Source organism: Meles meles, chromosome 20 (assembly GCF_922984935.1).
Source record: "Meles meles chromosome 20, mMelMel3.1 paternal haplotype, whole genome shotgun sequence".
NCBI lineage: Eukaryota > Metazoa > Chordata > Mammalia > Carnivora > Mustelidae > Meles > Meles meles.
In genome coordinates this window covers 52,412,113-52,431,833 of record NC_060085.1, presented here as the reverse complement: position 1 = coordinate 52,431,833, position 19,721 = coordinate 52,412,113, and the positions used below count along the sequence as shown (strand labels likewise).

The 19,721-nt window shown below is 46.1% G+C and overlaps 1 protein-coding gene across 3 annotated transcripts; it reads right to left on the bottom strand.

Annotated features, from left to right (window-relative positions):
• Nucleotides 1-554: 554 nt before the first annotated feature.
• On the bottom strand, nt 555-19,026 carry CPNE9 (copine family member 9). Of its 3 annotated transcripts, XM_045990147.1 has the most exons (21): nt 18,736-19,024; nt 18,160-18,200; nt 17,999-18,045; nt 17,796-17,899; nt 17,285-17,321; nt 17,061-17,063; nt 16,698-16,774; nt 12,763-12,826; nt 12,544-12,647; nt 12,191-12,295; nt 10,745-10,786; nt 10,350-10,425; nt 10,188-10,241; nt 9,709-9,770; nt 8,972-9,018; nt 7,891-8,072; nt 7,507-7,634; nt 3,650-3,752; nt 3,022-3,079; nt 2,566-2,639; nt 555-955 (listed from the first exon to the last, which is right to left on the bottom strand). In XM_045990147.1, exons 1-21 carry the CDS (start codon nt 18,801-18,803, stop codon nt 770-772), a joined length of 1,662 nt encoding a protein of 553 aa, XP_045846103.1. In that variant the 5' UTR covers nt 18,804-19,024; the 3' UTR covers nt 555-769. The 3 variants fall into 3 exon arrangements, with proteins under 3 accessions (XP_045846103.1, XP_045846104.1, XP_045846105.1); XM_045990148.1 differs by lacking the exon at nt 17,061-17,063 and having other exon boundaries at nt 18,736-19,025; XM_045990149.1 differs by lacking the exons at nt 12,763-12,826; nt 16,698-16,774; nt 17,061-17,063 and having other exon boundaries at nt 18,736-19,026.
• Between the last annotated feature and the right edge of the window lie 695 nt (nt 19,027-19,721).

The following is a 19,721-nucleotide window of genomic DNA, read 5'->3' as shown; positions in this document are numbered from 1 at the left end:
TGCCTGTGTGGCTCAGTTGGTTAAGCGACTGCCTTCTGCTCCAGTCATGATCTGGGAGTCCTGGGATTGAGTCCTGCACTGGGCTTCCTGCTCAGCGGGGAGCCTGCTTCTCCCTCTCCCTCTGTCTGCTGCTCCTCCTGCTTGTGTGCTTGCTTGTTCCCTCTCTCTCTCTCTCCCTCTGTCAAATAAATAAACAAATAAATAAAAATCTAAAAACAAAACAAAATATTCAGAATACATGGATCAGAGCAAAGTTAGAGTCATTGTAAAGCTGACCCCTTTTGAGGTCAGGAACCCCTTTGAGAACCTGACGAAAGCTATGGGCCTCTCTTCAGAAAAAAACAAGTGCACAAAGTTTCAGTTATCATTTCTTAAGGTGCTTGAAGAATGTCTGAAGAAGTGATTGGATGGGGAAAAAAAAAAGAAGTGATTGGATGGATGGGTGATAGGATGGGGATGAACCTTAACTGAAGCAGTTTTTGCTCACTTCTCTTGGTATGGCCCCAGACCCTCAGTTCCCCCAGGCTCCTTCCCCAAGAACCATGAGACAGAAGTGGAGTAAAGATCAACTTTATTATCAGCACAAAGGCAGGGAAGTGGTGACAGTGCCAGGCCCTTCTGTGGGTGAGGGGACAGAAGGCTCAACTAGCTAGCACTGATCCTTCAAGCTGGACTCAGTAAGGTCCAGGGCTCCAGGTGCCTCTGGCTTTCAGCAGAAGCAGTGGGTGGGCAGGCAGGCAGACTGCTAGTTACTGCATAGGTAGGCTCCTCAGGACTGTTCTGGAGCTGGGGTTGGGCTGGAGTTGGCAGGAGGTGGGGGGCGAGGTTGGATATCCCTGGTGCGCATGTAGGACAGCAGCTGCTCTGGGATCTCAGCCAGCACGTCCTTGGCTAGTCGGGCCATACTCAGCACCTGGTTTCCTGACCGGTCAACATAATCTCGGAATGGGACGAACTGGGATAGGCACAGACAATCAGGTTGTGGGTAATGGCCAGGGAAGAGAGGAATGGGAAGGGGAGCACTAAGGAGGTTTCCTCTTTGACTCCTAACATCTCTTTCCAAATTTAACACTATCTCTTCCCACCCCTATCTCGGACAGCTTTCTACATTTGCTTTCTCTCCATCCCTTTTCTATTCACCTTCTATACGCCTTCAACCCATTCCGGTTTGGCTTCATGCAGTACTGACACTGCTCTCGCCAATGTAATGGGCCTTATGTTACCAAATAAGTCCAGTGGGCAATAATTGTCAGTCTTCATCTTGCTTGACTCCTCTTTAGCTTTTAATTACATTTGACCATAATCTTCCCAGACACATCCCACTCTTGACATACCACACTCTTCTGGATTTTTTCATTCCTTTCTGGATGCTCCTCCCCCTCACTCCCATTCCTCTGGGTCTACCTGATCCTAAACCTGGTCACTTCTCTCATTTCTCTCCTGGGTGATTTCATATACTTCCATGACTTTAAAAACTGTACTCTGATGACTCCCAAATTTATACTCCCATCCCTGACCTTTTTTTTTTAAGGTCTAGAGCCACATATTTAGTTGCCCATATCACATTTCCATTCATTTGTCTTAGATATCTCAAACGCAGTGTGTTCGCAACTGAATTCTGGCCCTTTTTTCCAAATCTGTTCCTCCCCCTTCCCAAGGGAAGGCTTTCCTTTCCCATTAAGTGGGACTATCACTCAGTCAGTTGTTCAAGGTAGAAAACAGAGTCATCCTTGAAGTCTTCCTCCCTCCCCATAACCATTTAATCAAAGCATCAACTCTTTTAAAATTTTCTTAAACAATCTGTTGAACCTGCTTTTTCTCTCCATCCTCGCTGCTTCCATTCCTGTCCAGATCCCTGTCATCTCTCCTCTACTATTTCAAAGGCTTCCTCACTGACAGGTCTTTCTACTTGCTTTCTCTCTCAACCTGCTGCTGATGACCCTGCAAGTCTGACCATCTCAGTCCCCTAGGTAAAACCCTTCAAGAGGTTTCTAATTCTTTAGTATAAAACTACAAATCTTCATCATAACCAGCATGGCCCCCTCTTCTTCACATTTCCTGGGATCCTGCCACCCTGGCCTATTGCCTTTCCATGTTTGGGCTAATTCTTCTGAGCCTCAGGGCCTTTGCATGTGCTCCTTCTCTACCTGCAATGTGTAGGTAGAGCAACCCTCCTTTAGGTTTTAGCTCAAATGTCATTTCCTTACAGAAGCTTTCCCTGACTACCCTGCTAAGTCAGGTCCCTGTTAGAGGCTCTCATTGGCATTTGCTGCTCCCCTGGAGCACTTATCACAATCTAGTAAGATATTTAGCTGTGTGATTATTAGTTGTCTCCACTAGAGGGCGGGGGCTTTGAGGATCTCCTATACTATGGATCCAGAATGGCTGCAGCAACCTGCCTGTTCCTCAAAAAGAATTTATTCAATGAATGCAGAACGGCTAAAAGAGTAATGGGGAGAAAGGTAGATGACTAAGAAGACAGTATGGGAGAGTGGCTGCCAACTTAGCCTGTCTTTCCCACTGTGCCTTTTGGCTCCATGACTTCCTCTCCCTGGTTAGATCTACCTGAACGATGTCCCGTTCTGCATAGCGTCCCCTGGAGGATACGCGCACATCATCGCCATCCAGCTCTTCCATTGCTGCAGAGAAGACACCCTTTAGCTGATTGCCCTCTCCCATACCTGCCCATGCTACCCTGTTCCTTGTTAGCTCCACTTTGGGGTCATCATGGAATAGTTCGTGGTGGTTTTTTTGAGTGCTAACAAATTTTAGGCATTGTTATAGAGTTGTTATTATGCCTTATTATGCATTCCATCCACCAAGGAACCCCAAGAAGGAAGTATTCATATCAACAACCTTGGTTATAATAAGGAAATAGGTTCAGAGAAGGTCTTTCACTTGGCCAAGGTCCAACGCAGGCATCCATTTTCTCCTTTATGTGATTTGGACCTGGGTGCCCAGATCCTCCCATATTTTCCCCAGTTCTTGGTCTCATTCATGGACACCCTTGATCCTACTCACCTTCAAACATGGCTGGTCCCACACCAACAATAATGATAGACATGGGCAGTGAGGAGGCCTGTGAGGGAAAGAGGTTGAATGGTTGGAGTGAACAGTCATAACAATGGAGGTGCCTGCTGGGGACAATTCTCTGTGCAGGTGTCATGTTTCTGCACATCTTGCAAGCAGAGTCACTGATTCCCTTTTTTCCAAACTATCTTTTCAAGGATGTCTGCGTATCAGACAGCCTTGAAAGATATAGTGTCTTCCTTGGAGCAAAGGGCAGGTTTGTTTCTCATACTAGAACAAAGGCAGGCATGCTTACTGCCCATTATAAAAGATTCAGATACCCTAAGCTAGGATTTCTGACCTATAATGCATCCAACTGTGGGTCCAGGTGTCATTCGACCCTCTTCACATCATTTTATGGGAACTGGGACTTAGAATCAAAGCAAATACTGATAATTGAGCTACTATTATGGCTGAGAATAACAAAGTTCTTTGTCTCTGATCCAGGAGTCTTATGTCTTCTGCTAGCATCCATGAAACTAAAGGGCTAATTTGTTAGCTTGCAAGTAGAGTAAAATCTCAAACTGTTCACAGTTATTAACAGTGCCCTTCTTTGCCAAGCCCTCCTCCTTGGACTCACACTGACAATGGCCTCCTTGGTCTGCGTCATGTCAGAGATGACCCCATCAGTGATGATGAGTAGAACGTAGTACTGGGAACCATCAGAGATCTTGGCTGCAGCCCTGGTTGAAAGTCCACGATCAGAATCCAGCTGAAAGCCCAGACAGGCCAAGGGAACACCCTACTCCTAAAGCTTCCACCACCGGTGTATAAGCAGTAGGCAAGGATTGGGGTTTCTGAAGCTCATGCTCCTTCCCCAGACGTGGACGCCTGCCCCTGTCTGATATCCCTCCAGTAACATTTATGGAGAACTTACTATGGTAGTTACATGTTATAGTAGGCACCAGAGGTACACAATGAGAAAAAACAAATTCATCCCAGCCATCTCGAGGGAGGACATGAATCCCAGAATCACAGAAATAGCTGTAATTACTCTTGTGACGAGTACTGTAATGGAAAGGAACACTGCTGTAACAGTGTCTAGTAGAGGGTCCTGACATTGTCCAGCAGGTCAATGAAGGCATCTTTCAGGAAGTAATGTCTAAGGATGAAGGAGAGGCTAAGAAAAAGGGACGAACAAAGGGAACAGCACAGACAAGGGCCTTGTGATGGGACTGAAGGAAGCCCACTGTGTCTGGAGCCCAGAAAGCAAAGTGGACCATGTGGCTGAGATGGGGTAGGGGCCAGATCACACAGGGCTTTGACAAACCCTAGAAAGATTTGGTTTTTACAAGGGCAAGACCAAAGGCTAAAGGCCTTCTTTCTTCCCTTTCTCATCCATTTCCTTTTTCTTCCTTCTCCCCTCTGCTGGCCACCTCCCATTGCCTATGCTGCTGGGTGCTTAGCCAGTCTAACAGCTGCTCCCAAACTCCTTTTTCCTTCTCTCATCATTAATCTTTGAATCCAAGATTTTTCTATCTGAAAAGGGTTCAGAAGTTACTGAGTTCAGTCCCTTATTTTAAATATAAGAAAAATGAGACCTTCAGAGAGCACAAAGGTCATGGTACATCCTGGTCTCTTGACTTTCAGTCTTAGGCCCTTAGGTTGGAAAGGACAGAGTTGCACTATCCAGTAAGGCAGACCCTGGCCATATGGGACGATTGAAATTTAAATTACATTAAATAGAAGTAAATAGGGGCCCCTGGGTGGCTCAGTGGGTTAAGCCTCTGCCTTCAGCTCAAGTAATGATCTCAGGTCCTGGCATCCAGCCCTGCATTGGGCTGTCTGCTCATCAGGGAGCCTGCTTCCCCCTCTCTCTGCCTGCCTCTCTGCCTACTTGTGATCTCTGTCAAATAAATAAATAAAATCTTTAAAAAAATAGAAGTAAATATTTGGTTTCTTGCTGACCCAAGCTACATTTCAAGTGCTCAGTAAAAGAACCTAACTAAGCCTAAAGCCTGAGCTCTTGATTCCTTCACTCTCTGTTCCTGGCCTTTTCTTTGGATACGCTCCATAGACATTGTACATTCTGGTCATAATATACTGTTTACTGTTTCCTGAGCTTGCCCTTTTGTAACTCTGTGTTTTTCACATGCTGTTCCTTCTGCCAGGCCTACTCTACATCTCTTTCTCTGATAAAATCCAACTTGCCCTCTAGACCCACTTCCCTCTGAAAGTTAGGCTCATTGGGTCTTTTCAGACTAGGTTATACCCACCCCTCTTCTCCCTCTGCCTTCTAGGATACCACCCACCAAGGTAGGCTGTCAGCCCTTCCGCATGGGTTTTCACACCCATGAGAGTACCAGCATGTGTGCCCAGAGAGACCCAAGTTTACAGGATACCTGGAGCATCCATTCTGCTGTATGATCTGGTGGATAAAGCTAGATGACTCTACATATACTTAAAACACCTTTTTCCCCCTCTAAATTAAAGCACACATGGACACAAAATGAGGAGAATGTAAAATTTGCATGATTTTTAAGATAAATATGGTGACTTCAAAGACATTTTCAGCCTGGTTGCTTTCAGCTGTGCCCCTAAGAGTCCCCTGAGGGAAGCGATCGCTTGCCTTTGCCAACAGGCAACTTGCTGGAAAAGTCTGGGAAGCTATAGCGTATGGAAAGTAATGATTTATTTATATTTCTGTCTCCTGCACCAAGGCAGGAGCTCCCAAGGGCAGAGACTAGATGTGATTCATCTGTGAGTCTCCAGTGCCCCAGCAGAGAACTGAGCATACAGCAGATGCCCTTTGAATAGTAATAATGATAATAATAGTAACAGTAACAGCTAACACTTATAGCAGTTATGATGTGTCAGGCACTAAGTGCTTGACATATATTAACTTAGTTAACCCTCACAACAGCCCTATGATATTGCTATTATTATTGCCATTTTACAATTGAGGAAACAGGCATAGAGATGTTCAGGATCTTGCTCAAATTCACACAGCTAGGGAGTGGTAGAGTGGGTATATTGACTTAGCTAATCTGGCTCCACAGCCCAAGTTCATGTTACATTGCCTCTATTGAATGTTTATTCAACGAACGAATGAATGAACTAAGGTAAAATTAAGAAATCTGTTTAATAATAAAAAAAATGTGCTCAATATCCAATATTAAGTGAAAAAATCAGTAGTGAACTATTACATGTATTTTTTAAATTAACTTTTTAGTAATCTCTACATCCAGTGTGGGTCTTGAACTCACAACCCAGAGGCCAAGAGTTGCATGTTCTTCTGACTGAGCCAGCCAGGTGCCCCTGCTTGTAATTTGACTGCAATTACGGATTCATAAGGAAAAATACTGTCAAAAACTGTATATACATCCATATACCCATGGGCCGTATTCTGGATGATTTCTTATTTCATTTCTCCATCCTTGAAATTTTTTTTACAGCAGTGTTATGCTACTTTCATAATTGAAAGAAACTATTATCCTTGTTATGAATTACATAAACAGTCTTTATTAGGGAAAAGGGAAGTCTATAGGCATATAAATCTCCCCAAAATCCTTCCATTTATATTCTCTTTTTTTGTTTAATCTTTTTACTTTCAAGCTTTCTCAAGTACTTTGTTGTAACTGGGTCTCTTCTATTCAGCATTTTGTAGGGGTTACTTATTATTTCATTGTTTTATTCAATCAGAGAATCTTTTTCTTTTAATAGGTGAACTTACCCAATTTATATTTAATGACATGTTTGGTTTTAGTTCTGTCATTTTATTTTATTTGCATTTTAAAAAGTGACTTGATACGTGATCTTGGTTTTTTTCTTCTAAAAATTTGGAGTTTTTCTTAAAGTTTTTATTTATTTATTCATTTAAATAATCTCTACACCCAACGTGGAGCTCAAACTCACAACCCTGAGATCAAGAGTCACACACTTCTGACTGAGCCATCCAGGCACCCTGGAGTTACTCTTCTATTTTTAGAAGTTAGTTTTCTATTTTTTTAATCTACCATTTATTGAGCACTTACTATGGGCCAGACACTGTGCTAATAATTCTTACTTTGTTATCTAATTTTAACCTCCCAATAACCCTATGAAGAAGTGCTATTGTTTTCCATTATTATACCCATTTATAGGGATAAAATGGAGACTTAGGCTGAGTTGCTTAAGGTCACATGGTTAGTGAGGGGTGGAGCCAGGTCTGATGCCAAAGCTTGTGCTTTAACCGTTGTGCTATAGGACCATCTTTCTTTGCCCCAAACTTGAGGCCTCAATTGTTGATCCCAGAGAGTGGGGTTGGTGTAGTTTGTTGACACCTCGCTACCCCAGAATAAGGCATTTATCTCTTTATATCAGAGCCTGGACAACACTGAAAATTTTACTCTTTCCCCAAAGCCCAGGTTCACCCAAGAGTGGTCTTAACTGTCCTTGGAAAATCAGTCTCCTGCCTGGGTCCCCTCATTCCTTCCAGCCCCCACCCAGTTTCCTTACCTGGCCACCTGGTTGATGACAGGAGCAAAGTAGGTGGGCCCATAGAGCTGCACTGTGCGCAGGCTCTGAAAGTAACTCTCCAACACACCTTCAATCCCTGCACAGTTGGGATCCTCATCGTTGTTGTTCTGTTGGGGAAGATGCTTTGTTGGGCTGAGCCACGCAGGGTATACCCAGGAGTACCCTGATCCCAGCTCACTCCTTCTTTTTTCCATCTTTCTCTCTCATGCTCCCCTCCAAACTCCAGTCCTGCTCCCCTCCCTGCTCTGCTCCCCTCTCATAGTTTCCTGGTCCTCTGCAGGCACTTGACCCTGAGAAGAATTTCACCAATTTGAGTGGACCAGATGCCAAGGCATGGAGTGTAGGCTCTGGCCTATACTATACCAGGGGAAACTGGTGGGAGATCCGTCCCTCTGGAGGCACTTTGGCCCCAAAGCCATAAGCTGGGAAGAGCTTGTCACTGTCATAGTCCTGGATGATTTCTCCTACTGCCTTGAGGGCCATGGCGTAGGCGCTGAGTTGGTAGGGACTCATGTAGTGCAGGGAGGTGGGCTGCAGAGGATTCCCTGTAGGGACAGAGGACCCCCAGCCTCATGGTCACCTTGATCATTTATCTATTCACCTGTCCATGTATATATCCAACCACCTATCCATTCACTCACTCTTTACCCATGTATTCCCTCATTATTTTTCCCAGTCATCTATATGTTCATTTTCCCCTCCATCCATCCACCAACCCCTATATCTATCCATCAGTTTATCCACTTACACACATATCCATTCTCCCATCCACTGAGCATAAATTCATCTTTCAATCTACCGACCTATTTCTGTCCATCTTCCTCTCCATTCTCATAGCCAGTATCTATCCAACTACCACCCACCCGTCATTCCTATTCATTTCAATTCATTCTGTCTTCATATGGATTCATACACCTATCCACTCATTCATTATCCTATCTATTTACCTGTTATTTATTCACTTTAATCATCGGTCCATTTGTCCACCTGCACACCTATTCATTCATCCACTTGTTCAACCTACTCTACTCACTCACTAACCCATCTACCTACTTGTTTTATTCATCTATTTACCTACTCAGTCATTACTCACTCATTTACTGCTTCATTTCTCCTTATACCTCTATTATCTCCCATCTATTCATTTACTCATCCACTTCCGGAGGCATTTCTCCTTTCAAATTTTTAAAATTGAAATCCTATTTTCTTTTACCTTCCATCCCCTATTATACGCAATAATCTCCCCCTGAAACTCCTGTCCCAGTACCAGCCTGGCTGGACTTTGTCTCAAGCCTGGGCTTACTGGGTAGGCAAATTCTTGACCGACTGAGTCACCCAGGTGCCACTGGGTAGGTGAACTCTTATCCCCAGGTCAGAATCCAGGCCAATCCCTAATGAATTCCTTAGAATTCCTCCATATGCCATCCCCCCATCAAGGCCTCACCATTAGACGCTGTGAAGTCAATGGCTACAGTGAAGTTCAGCTGTGTCCTGTTGGGGAAGTAGATGGATTGAGAAGTGAGGGACAAATACATATTATATCAGGATTTCTCAAACACTAGTGTGCACGTGAATCACCTGGAGATAGTGTTAAAATGCAGATTCTGATCTGGATGGTCTGTGTGGAGCCTGAAATTCTACATTTCTAACAAACCCCCAGATGATGCAGATCCTACTGGTCCATGAAGCATACACTGGGTAGCAGAACCTACTGTGTGACAAGTGTCTGTAATTTATGTCATTTAACTTAATCCTTACTATAGCCCTGAAGTAGTATTTAATATCTCCATTTTGCATCGGAGAAAAGTGAGCTTCAGAGAAGCAAAGTACTTTTCCCAGGCAGGCCTGCCTACCACTACTGAGCCAAATGGAATGTCCCCTTTGGTCTGCTTGGGTTTTCCCTCTCTCTTGGACTCTTCCTGTTGCCTGGCCATGATTTTTGTCTGGACCGCAATCAGGTTCCTGGGGCCATCTGTCTGGCATCTTCCCATGGGAGGACTGGAAGCTAGGTGTGAAAGTCAGCCTCATGAAGAAAACTAAGAGGGGGGACATTATAGTTTGCCACATGTTTAAAAGTTTATCTCCACGGACCCTAACCATTCATAAATAAGAAAACTGAGGCTTAGAACTGGAAATAACTCAATGCTGCTCTTTCAGCCCAGAACTTGGCCTGTGACTCACCCTCCCTTGATGTAGTCAACAAAAGTGAATTCAGAGTCCACAGAGAAGGAGAGCAGTGTCACCTGTAGAACAAAGAGACAGCCCTGCTATTTTGGAAAGGGCAGTTGGGTGACAGAAGGCAGAGAGGCACATGGTTCCACCCCCTACCCCACACTCCCCAACCCTATCTAATTTCTGAAAGGGCAAAAAAGAGGAAGCTGTCAGAAGCAGATTTTGATTTCCAAAAGTGTATTAATTTGGGAAATACAACATAAGTGTTTTTTTTTTTTTAAATCTGCAAAACAGTAATAAGCAAACAGTTTTCCTCAGGTGAGAAATCAAAGGAAAAAAGAAACTTAAATGAAGTCACCTTGGACCCAACATTACTATATCCAAGTAATCCGTGCTCACAGCCTTCCCCCAACATTTGTCATATATTATGTCAATGGGAATAGAAACGGAAAGATCTAGGGAGGGCCAGAGCTCCAGGGAGCACTCACAGTTCCTGAATTGACATATTTCTTCTTCTTACATTTCTTCCGAGGGTTAAGTACCTAGGTAAAGAAGAGAACAGTGAAGATGGGAACCAGAGGAAGGGAACTGCAGACTGAGCATACTGGGATGGAGGGCCTGGGCAACCTGGACAGGGCTGGAGTTCTCACCTCATACACTGTGAACTGGTTCTGGGCCTTGCTCAGCTCCCGGTAGCTGGTGGTGAACTCACCGATGAAGTCATGGCTGCAGTGAGGCCAGGGGTGGGTGAGCAGTAGCTACTGTTGACTTGGAGCCAGCCCTGAAACTAGTCTTTTGTTCCCACTATCCCCTGCCTTTACGTGGGCTGCAGGGCACTGAGGTTGGGGCCAGGAGAGAGCCCAAGTTAAGGGGGAAAGAAGGAAGATGCAACTGAGAGGGTCAGTTGTACTCAAGGTCGTGGCATCTATTATCACCCTTCTTGACTCCCAAGGCCACTTTGGGTTCCTAGCAAATGTACTATGTATTAGAGAAAACAGTTTGAAATAACTACAAGAGAAGACAGTACTATGTGGGGCAGTTCTACCTTCCATCCCGGTCCCAGTCGTATACATCAATCTTCACTGTTCTGCAATGCAGGAGATAAACATAGGCTAGCATGTATGATAAATCCTAGAGACACCCTCACTTACTTAAACACACACAAATCATCCTCCCATACTCCCATCTGTTTTTCCTTTAACCTTTCTCCCACCAGTCCATCCATCCTATTTATTCATTCATCAGTCCATGCGCATACCCAACTATATTGCTGCTGCCATTATTTCTTCTATTGCTCTTTGTACCACTATTACTATTCTTTACTACTTGTTGAGTCTTACTATATTCTAGGCATTGTTACCAGTGCTTGTGTAGATTGACTCATTTGATTTAAGAACCACCCTATAAAGTTAAGTACTTACTATAAAGTAAGCACTATTATTCTTATTTTTGGATAAGGAAACTGGGGAACCAAAACCAGTAACTTGACTAAGGACCATAACTAGTAAATGATTGAGCTGAGATTTAAACTCAGATATCCTGGTTCCAAAGACTTTGTTCTAAAGTACTATGCCTAAGTCCTCCTATATGTCCATATATCTGTGTTGCAGTTACAACTCTCTATCCATGTAGCCACCCACTTACCCATACATTTGCCAATCTAAAACGTTTTAATCCCTTTCTTTATCCACCCATCTAACTATACGTCCAGGCATTCACTGACTTACTGATGTATGTAAGCATCCATTTCTGTGTCCAGTCAGCTCTCTAACCAAACACCCATCTATCACATTTGTCCATATGATCATCCATTCATCTACAATAACCATCCATGTGTGTGCCCATCCATCCTTCCATCTACTCACCTGTTTTCATACTGTCCATTTATTAGTTCATATGGTCAGCCTATCCATCTACTTCATTCTAATTAATCACCTAATTAATCTACTGATCCTTCCATCCATCTACCATCCATTCACAAATCTACCTTTTGTTCTACCTATTTATCCTCCTGCTTTTTCGGTCATCCCTCTGCCTCTCCAACCATCTAACAATCTCTCATATACCCATCCATCTGTTTGTTCATCCATTAATCCATCCATCATTTGTCCATGGACTGATCTGCCCATGAGTTCACTTATCCACTTATCTGTTATCCATTCATCCATCTCCCCTTCTACCCATCCACCAGCCCTTGTACACATCCCTCCATATACCTATCCATCTATTCACCGGCTTATCCAACCGTCTGACTCTCCATCCATGTATCTGTGTATTCCTTTGTTCATTTGCCCTTTCATCTACCCATCAACCCATCCATCCTATCCATTTATGTGGCCATCCATTTGCTTCCCCATCTACCTATCTCTATGCCCAAAACTCTGTCTCACTAAGCAGGATCCTCCAAAACTATGAGGCCAGCATACTGGGCCTCAGGAATCCCATTCTCATGCCCTTGTTCCCTTACTCCCTAGTTTACACTGAAGCAGACCTGTCATAGTCTCCATTGCACAGTGCCCGCACAGGGATGCTGAAGGGTTGCCACACAGGATTCAGTGTGTTTTTCACAACCTCTGTCTTGTGGCAGATGGTGAACCTGGAGAGGAATAAGAGGACTGGAACCTGCCTTGGGGGCAGGACTGAGCCCAGAGATAGAACCTCATACTCTTGGAGATTCCTGGGATTTCCCCACGTGTCGAGCACATATTGTGTGCTGCCTTGAGTAAATTTTGAACTCAGGTCCTAGTAGAGTCTAAGATGCCCCACCTCCGGCCTGAAAGCCGTAATGGGCCCATGGTCACAGTAGGGCAGGGGTGGGTGCCACTGGAGAAGACATTGACTCACGTGCCATCTTCATTGCTCCTATAGAACACAAGGAAAGGGTCTGACTTCCCAAAGAAATCTTTCTTGTCCAGCTTGTTTGCACACAGTTGCATGGTGGCAATGTCCTAGGGATGAAATTTGGCTGTTGATACCCAAATTGTTCATAGCCTCAAACAGTCCACTAAAGGGAGTTTAGGAGAGAAGGAAGCCTTGTGGGTCTAGCATATGGCCCTTACTGACCCGACAATTGCTAAGCTCCTCTGCAGTCAGCAATATGGTCCCACACTTCTTGCCTGGTACACCCCTGGAAGCAGAAAAAGCCTCTTTGTGAGGGGAGGGAGAGTAGGCAATGAAGAATGGGGTAGCCAATCTGGGATTAGGTGGGCCAGGGGATTCACTATGCTGTTTCCTAACAGTCTCTTAAATGTATCTCTTTCTTCCCTGTGTGGTTCCTTGTGGGGAAGGGCCTGACTTTGATAGGGAAGGGGTCTATAGTCTGAAAGAAAGGGGCTAATCTGGCCTAGGTGGATATGTTATAATGGTAGTGTGGGGAAGACATAGGATTTAAAGTCCTGAGTAATTTATTTCCTCTTTTGGGGTCCTAGTTTCCTCTACTATGAAATGGGAATCACGCCAACTTCTTGGGGTTGTGAAAAGATCTGAATGAGTGCATGGAAGAACAAGCAATTGGGAAGTGTTATTGATATGAAGGTGGTTAAATTTCTCAAAGCAGACCTTGGTATCTACTATATGTCAGGCACTGTGCTAGGTATGAACTGGCCAGTTGGCACTCTCTCTAGTTCTGCTAGACTATTCTCTCAGGGAGCTTCCAGAGGGAGGTGGGATGTCAAAGGCAATAGGCAAGTAGAGTATGATGTAGCAGTGCTGAATGAGGGAGAATTTCTAACCAGACCTGGGGCAAAAGGCTGTTTTGTTAGACCGAAGATGATGTGCTTTCTGAAGAGTGGAATAAAATGTGAAGAGTGAAATAAAAAAGACAAGGGAAGACTTATCCTCCCCTGACCCAAGAAGGGACACTTCCGTGTATTTGAAAGGTACATATTAGGACACTCATCCCCAACTTGCCTTGCCTTGGGTCTCCAAGTGGTCAGGGACCTTGCTGATATGAGCCTGTGAATCCTGATTCCAAAGGGTCCCAAGTGTAGCAGAGAGAAAGCTAGGTCAGAAGTGTTCTGGGTTCAAGTCCTGGCTCCAACTTACTAAGTGATTTTTCCCATCTTTGGCATGAATGTGGAACTATTTCTTTCACTACTTTAATTTTTGACCCCTTGTACTTGAAAAAGAGTGTGAGGAGTATAGGGACTTTTCACCTGCACACCCAGGACCAAGTCTTACTGCTTTCTCTCTGTTGTCTCCTTGATGTTTTCCCTCACCTCCTTACCCAGTGTGAGTTCCAGTCAATGATTATAATAATTGCTTCTTTGCAACCTACCCTTTATCTACTGCCTTTCTGTCACTTCAGTATACTTATTGGCAGAACAACAGCCCTAGTTAAATCCAATTCTCTGCTTAACCTATACTGCACGTGTGTAACTGAATAAGGCCAGAGGAAAACACACAATCTTGTTAACAGGTCTCACTTTTTTTAAACTTCTTATTTATTTATCTCTACACCCAGCATGGGGCTCGAACTCATGACCCTGAGATCAAGAATCACATGCTCTACTGACTGAGCCAGCCAGGCGCCCCTAACTGGTCTCATTTTAAATGCATGACCGAAAACCTCAAGAGGGTCCTTAATCATACTTCTCTCTCCAGTTCTGCTAGAGGGCAGTTTCACTCCTCCTCTCTCCTCAGACCCGAAAAGTCTCCTCCCCCATCCTCACTTAGCCAATGACCTTGTTTCCTACTTCACTGACAAAACTGAAGCAACCAGAAGAGAATGTCCACAGACCTACCACCACACCTACCTTGCCTCCAGTATCTTCACCCACGCAACTGTTGCTATAAATGACTATCCGTGTGCCTATTTATCCCTCCACTGTGTGCTACATTCTACACCCTCTTGCCTGTACATGGACATCATTCCAGCAATTCTCTCCTTTTTTTTTTTATTATGACAATTTTTTCAGTTTATACTGGGTCATTCCTCTTACCATACAAATGTGGTATAATTTTTCTCATGTTAAAAAATGCAAACCTAGGGGTACCTGGATGGCTCAGTGGGTTAAAGCCTCTGCCTTCTGCTCAGGTCATGATCCCAGAGTCCTGGGATCAAGCCCCGCATAGGGGCTCTTTGCTTAGCAGGGAGCCTGCTTCTCCCTTCTCTCTCTGCCTGCCTCTCTGCCTACTTGTGATCTCTGTCAAACAAATAAATAAAATTGTAAAAAAAAAGAATGCAAACCTATTCTGACCTCACTTCCTTCCCTAACCACACTTCTTTTTCTCTTTTTGTTGCAGCAAAACCCCTTGAAAGATTTCTTGACTTTCATTCCTCTCTTCCATTCTCTTCTAAACCTCTCCAACCAGGCTATCACCCCACCTCTTCCTTCAGAACTTCAGATCTGCAGCAGCATTTGACATGGCAGGTCACTCTCTCCTCAATACATGACCTTCACTTTGCCTCCAAGACAACACCCCTTCTTTCAGTCCTCCTCCTACTTCATAACTGTTCCTTCTCAGTCTCCTTTTCTAGTTCCATTTCATGGAGTCTTGGTGTTTGGTCCTTTCTTTCTCTGCTCACTTCCTTGGTGATTTCATCTAGTCTCCTGGTCTGAAAGAGCATCTACAACTCATGTATCTTACTGCCTATTTGATATATCTGACAGGATGTCTAAAAAAATTATCAAATTCAACAGGAGTCAGACTTAACTCCTGATTAAATCCCCCCACAATATACATCTCCCTCCTTTTTTTTTTTTTTTTTAACCATCTCATTTATGGCAACTCCATCCTTCCAGGTGTTCAGGCCAAAGGGTTTGGTGTCATCCTTGACTCCTTTTCTCTCACATCCATATTCAACCTGTCAGGAATCAGTTGACTACACTTTCAGTAATATCCAGATCTGACCATTTCTCTCCTTTACTGCTGCCACCCTGGATTACTGTAATAGCTTTCCAGTGGGATACATGCTACTCTCTTCATCTGCCCAAGGTTTATTCTCAGTCCAGCAGCCAGCATCATTCTTTGAAAACATAGTCAGATCATGTCACTCCTTTCTTCAGAGCCTTCCAGTGACTCTCAACTCAGAGTAAAAGCTAAAATCCTTACAGTGGCTACAAGGCCCTAAACTGTTAACTCTCCAGTCTCATCTCTTCCTTCCTTCCTCCTGTTCACTTGGCTATAGCCACACTGGCCTCTGTGCTGCTCTCTGAACATATCAGGCTTTTCCCCGGCAGCTTCCTCTGCTTGGAACATCCCATATCCAGGTATCTGCATGGCTTACTTCCTTACTTCGTCCAGGTATTTGCTCTAAAGTTGCCTCTCCATAAAACCTACTCAGCCACTCTGCAGAATATTGCAAGTCCTACCACTCAGCATTTACGATCTTCCTAAGTCTGTTCTACTTTGCCTTTTTTCCATAGCACTTGATATCTTCCAATATATTATATAATTTACTTACTTGTTGATTTTGTTGATTGTGTTGATTTTGTACAGTTTCTCCCCCACCTTCTATAGTATAAGTTCCCTGAGGACAGGAACCTTTGTTATGTTCATCATTACAACCCAAGCGCCTTGAACAGTGGCTGACATAGAGTATATGCCCAGTAGTATTTATGGAATGGATGAGTCCCTGGTGTCTAGCACAGGGTATGGCATACAAAACATGTTGATAAATATTTAGTGAGTAAATGTAATGGAAATTCCAGGGGTCTTGATTAAGTGAGGGGAAGCTTCCCAGAGGAAAACAGCTTAGAAGTGGATCTTAAGGGTAGATTCAGACTTAGAAAAAGACTGAGGTGAGAGAGACAGAGACAGAGACAGACAGATAAAGGCAGAGACAGAGGGAGAAAGGACAAGACAAGACATTAGTCCTGAGACTGACTTGACTGGAGCCCTGGACGTTGGTATTTCCCAGGAGGGTGATGGGAGCCACTGAAGGCCCCTGACCAGGGGGAGTCTCAGCCTTCACTGCTATTGGGTCAGCAGCGTCTTTGGGAGGAAAATTTGGAGGCACCCACCCTTTACCCAGCACCCCTTCTTGTTCAGCTTACGTGAGGGTTCGCTCTACACGGCTGCCCTGGCCTCCGATCACCTCTCCCAGGGCCAGGAATGCTTGTCCCAGGAAATCCTGCACCAGGACATGGAGTCAAGAAGGCCAGGAGGGACTGGGGGTGCAGAGTCCCAGCCTAGCCCTGGTGATACTGCTGCACCAACCAGTGTGTTCCAGGATGGCAGAACACTAGAAACATCACCCTGCCCGTGCTTTAAAGAAGAAGGAAGGGGGAAGGGGGTCCCCAGGCCAATTCTGCTTCTTGGTTCTGCTGTCAGTTTAAGTTGCTCTCTACAATGCCATCCCACACCTCACCTTCCATTCCACACCCCACCCTCCCAAAGCCAGCCCCGTTCAGCCTCACCTTCTGCGTGTTCCAAAGGTGGCCGAGAGGGAAGAGGAACAATGAGTAAAAAGCCTGGGTGGGAAACCAAGAGGCAAGAGCAGGAGAGGAGGGGCAGGAGGCTGGGTTTGGGGCCCAAGAAGTTAGAGTTGGGGTTGAGGTGTAGGAGGGTTCTATGGGAGGTCGTTTAACACACTGAGGCTCTCCTGTGTGCCTAGCCAGCCCACAAGGGGATGCTCGCTCACCGGTTTGGAGATGTTGGTTTTGGAGTCAACGTTGTATCTGGGAAGAGAGTAGAACCAGCATAAGCCGGGGCTGGTGGGAGACAGTCTAGAAAAGTGGTTGGGTTTTGAATCCTGTTTAAAATTGTGAGGGGCAGCCTTGGATCCAAATTCAGTCAGGATCTCCTTTAGGGCAGGAGTCAGGGTCACAGAGAGTCAGGGACAAGGCTAAGTCTGGGGCCTGCTGGGGCTGGAGTTATACCAGAGCCTCTTGATGGACCCTGAGCTAAATTAGGGTGCAAACTTTGGGCCCAGCCAGGTCTGGGAAGTGAACTGGATTGGATCTGACCTAAGGACAGGGCCAAGCTAGAGTTGGGGACACAGCTAAGACTAGAGTGAAGGCCTTCAGAGTGGGACTAAAGGCCTGGTGGAGGAGCCAGGCTGGGAGGCAGGGTTGGGGTGGAGCCTGCCAGAATCTTGTGTGGATCCAGGTTGGGGGGGTGGGATCCAACCCAGGATTCTGGGCGGGGCTCACACATCAAAGCGCAGGTTTTGCTTTTCCTCAAAGAAGTAGTCCAGGACGAATTTGCGCACAAAGTCTGGGTTCAGCGTGTTGTCGATCACCTCTGTCCGGCCAAACTGGATAGGGGGCAGAGAGTAAGCATGGGGCCAACCAGCAGGCAAGAGATGGGGTGGGTGGGGGGCAGCTCTTGGCTAAGAGAAGGCTCTTGGACTCACCTCTCGCCACTCCTGGCTGGCCCGGCTCTGCGTGTAAAGCACCACCACTGCAGGCGAGAGTGGAGGCGGGGAAGGAAGGATGTCAGGTTGGCCTGAACCTCTCCCCACCCCTCAGTCGCGCCCGGACCCTAGTTCCCCCTCCCTTCCCTGGCGCCTCCTACTGGGATCAGACTTGGAGAAGGTGTCGAGGTCCAGCAGGTTCCTAGAGAAAGCAACAGACAGACGGACAGAGAATGGGTCATTCTGGAGCCCAGTGCTCGGACTCTGACCTGAGTTGGGCACCCGAGGGAGACATGGGGCTCAAATCGCATCTCCTTCCCCCATTACTACACCCAGTGAAAGAGTTGTTGGGGGTGGGGTGGGGAGGTGGTCCGCGTTGTCCGCACCCTGGACAGCACCAAAAATATCGGCTCAAGACTTATTATCTATGCTTCCACACTGTCTTCAAGGGTCCAGGAAAGAGGGTTAGCCCCAGAACTTTGTCCTCCTGGAACCCAGATCCTATTGGATCCCCGCGGACCCGTTCCTTGAACCCGCAGGCTGAGCTTTTATTTGCCGGTGGAGCTGTTCAAAGAAACCCCCTCCCTGAACCCGCCAGAGTCTCCCCTAAGTCTGAATCTGAGATTTTCCGGCCCTGGATGCTTCTTTCCCCTGGGGTCTGGCCCTTGCCCGCTCTAAGCCCCAGAGACAATTGGGGCAGGGGCAGTGCCTACGCCCTCCCCAGCGTGGCGGCTCACCGGCAGGACACGGTAATTTCAATCTTGGTGGCCGGGACGCTGCGCTCGGAGGCTCCGCTGAGAGACATGGCTGGTCGAGTGGCCGGAGCTGCTGGAGGCTGTGAGTCAGGGGCTGCCAGGGCTAGGGGCGGCGGCAGCGGTGGGGTTGGTTCAGGTGCCGCCGCAGTAGCAGCGGCAGCGGCGTCTGCACTCCCTCCAGCCCTGCTTGCACTCCCGCCGATTGCGCCTTGACTGTGGCCGCCGGGCGGCAGCGACTCCAGATGGTAACCTAGCCCCGCCCGGCCCTGCGGGCGGCCCCCGCCCCATTGGAGCAGCCTCAAGCAGGCCGGGAACCTCACCCCAACCCTAAATCCAGCCCATATCTTGGGAGAGTCCTCCCAGCGCGCTTCACCCTGGCGAAAACAACAAAAAACCCCTGAGAACTGTCCGCGGTGCTGAAGGTTTGGGGCGTCTGGTGGGCGTTGGGGACACTTCCTCTTCCTGAGCTGCTCCCTGAACAATCTGCTTCTTCCTCTTCCCACTTCCGCCCTACCTAGGTCTCCAAATAGAAAGAGTTTTTCATTTATTCTTATTAGCTGTGTGACCTAGGGCAAGTTACTCAACATCTCTGTGGCTGTCTCATCAGTGAAAGGCCAGAATAGCACCTACTTGGGGTGTTGTAAAATTTTGAGGTAATCCACATAAAGGGCTTAGCTCAGGGAAGATTGTACACAGTAAGTACTAAAGAAATGTTGACCAGTATTATTTCCTTCTTCTGGGCAGTCACATCGATGACCTCTTTCGTGTTGAGCTAGAACTAAATGGCAGCTCTGATAGCACTCTGAGAAGCCCTTTTGCCCATGTCTTTGAATTCTGACTTATGGTGAAAGAGATGCAGACATACTGTGAGGATGCAATCTGTCCTATCTAGGTCACACTGCAGATGAGGGTGGTAGTCAGCCAGATCCATTCTCCCCACACCAGTTACTGCCTCCAAAGCCCCAGAA

Excerpts from the sequence above, each read along its gene's own strand:
- CPNE9 (XM_045990147.1), bottom strand. The coding sequence starts at position 18,803 with ATGTCTCTCAGCGGAGCCTCCGAGCGCAGCGTCCCGGCCACCAAGATT. Across the intron at positions 12,296-12,543 it reads AGGAGCAATGAAGATGGCAC|GTTCACCATCTGCCACAAGA; the intron begins GTGAGTCAATGT and ends ATTCCTCTCCAG. Across the intron at positions 10,426-10,744 it reads GACTGGGACCGGGATGGAAG|CCATGACTTCATCGGTGAGT; the intron begins GTAGAACTGCCC and ends GCCTCACTGCAG.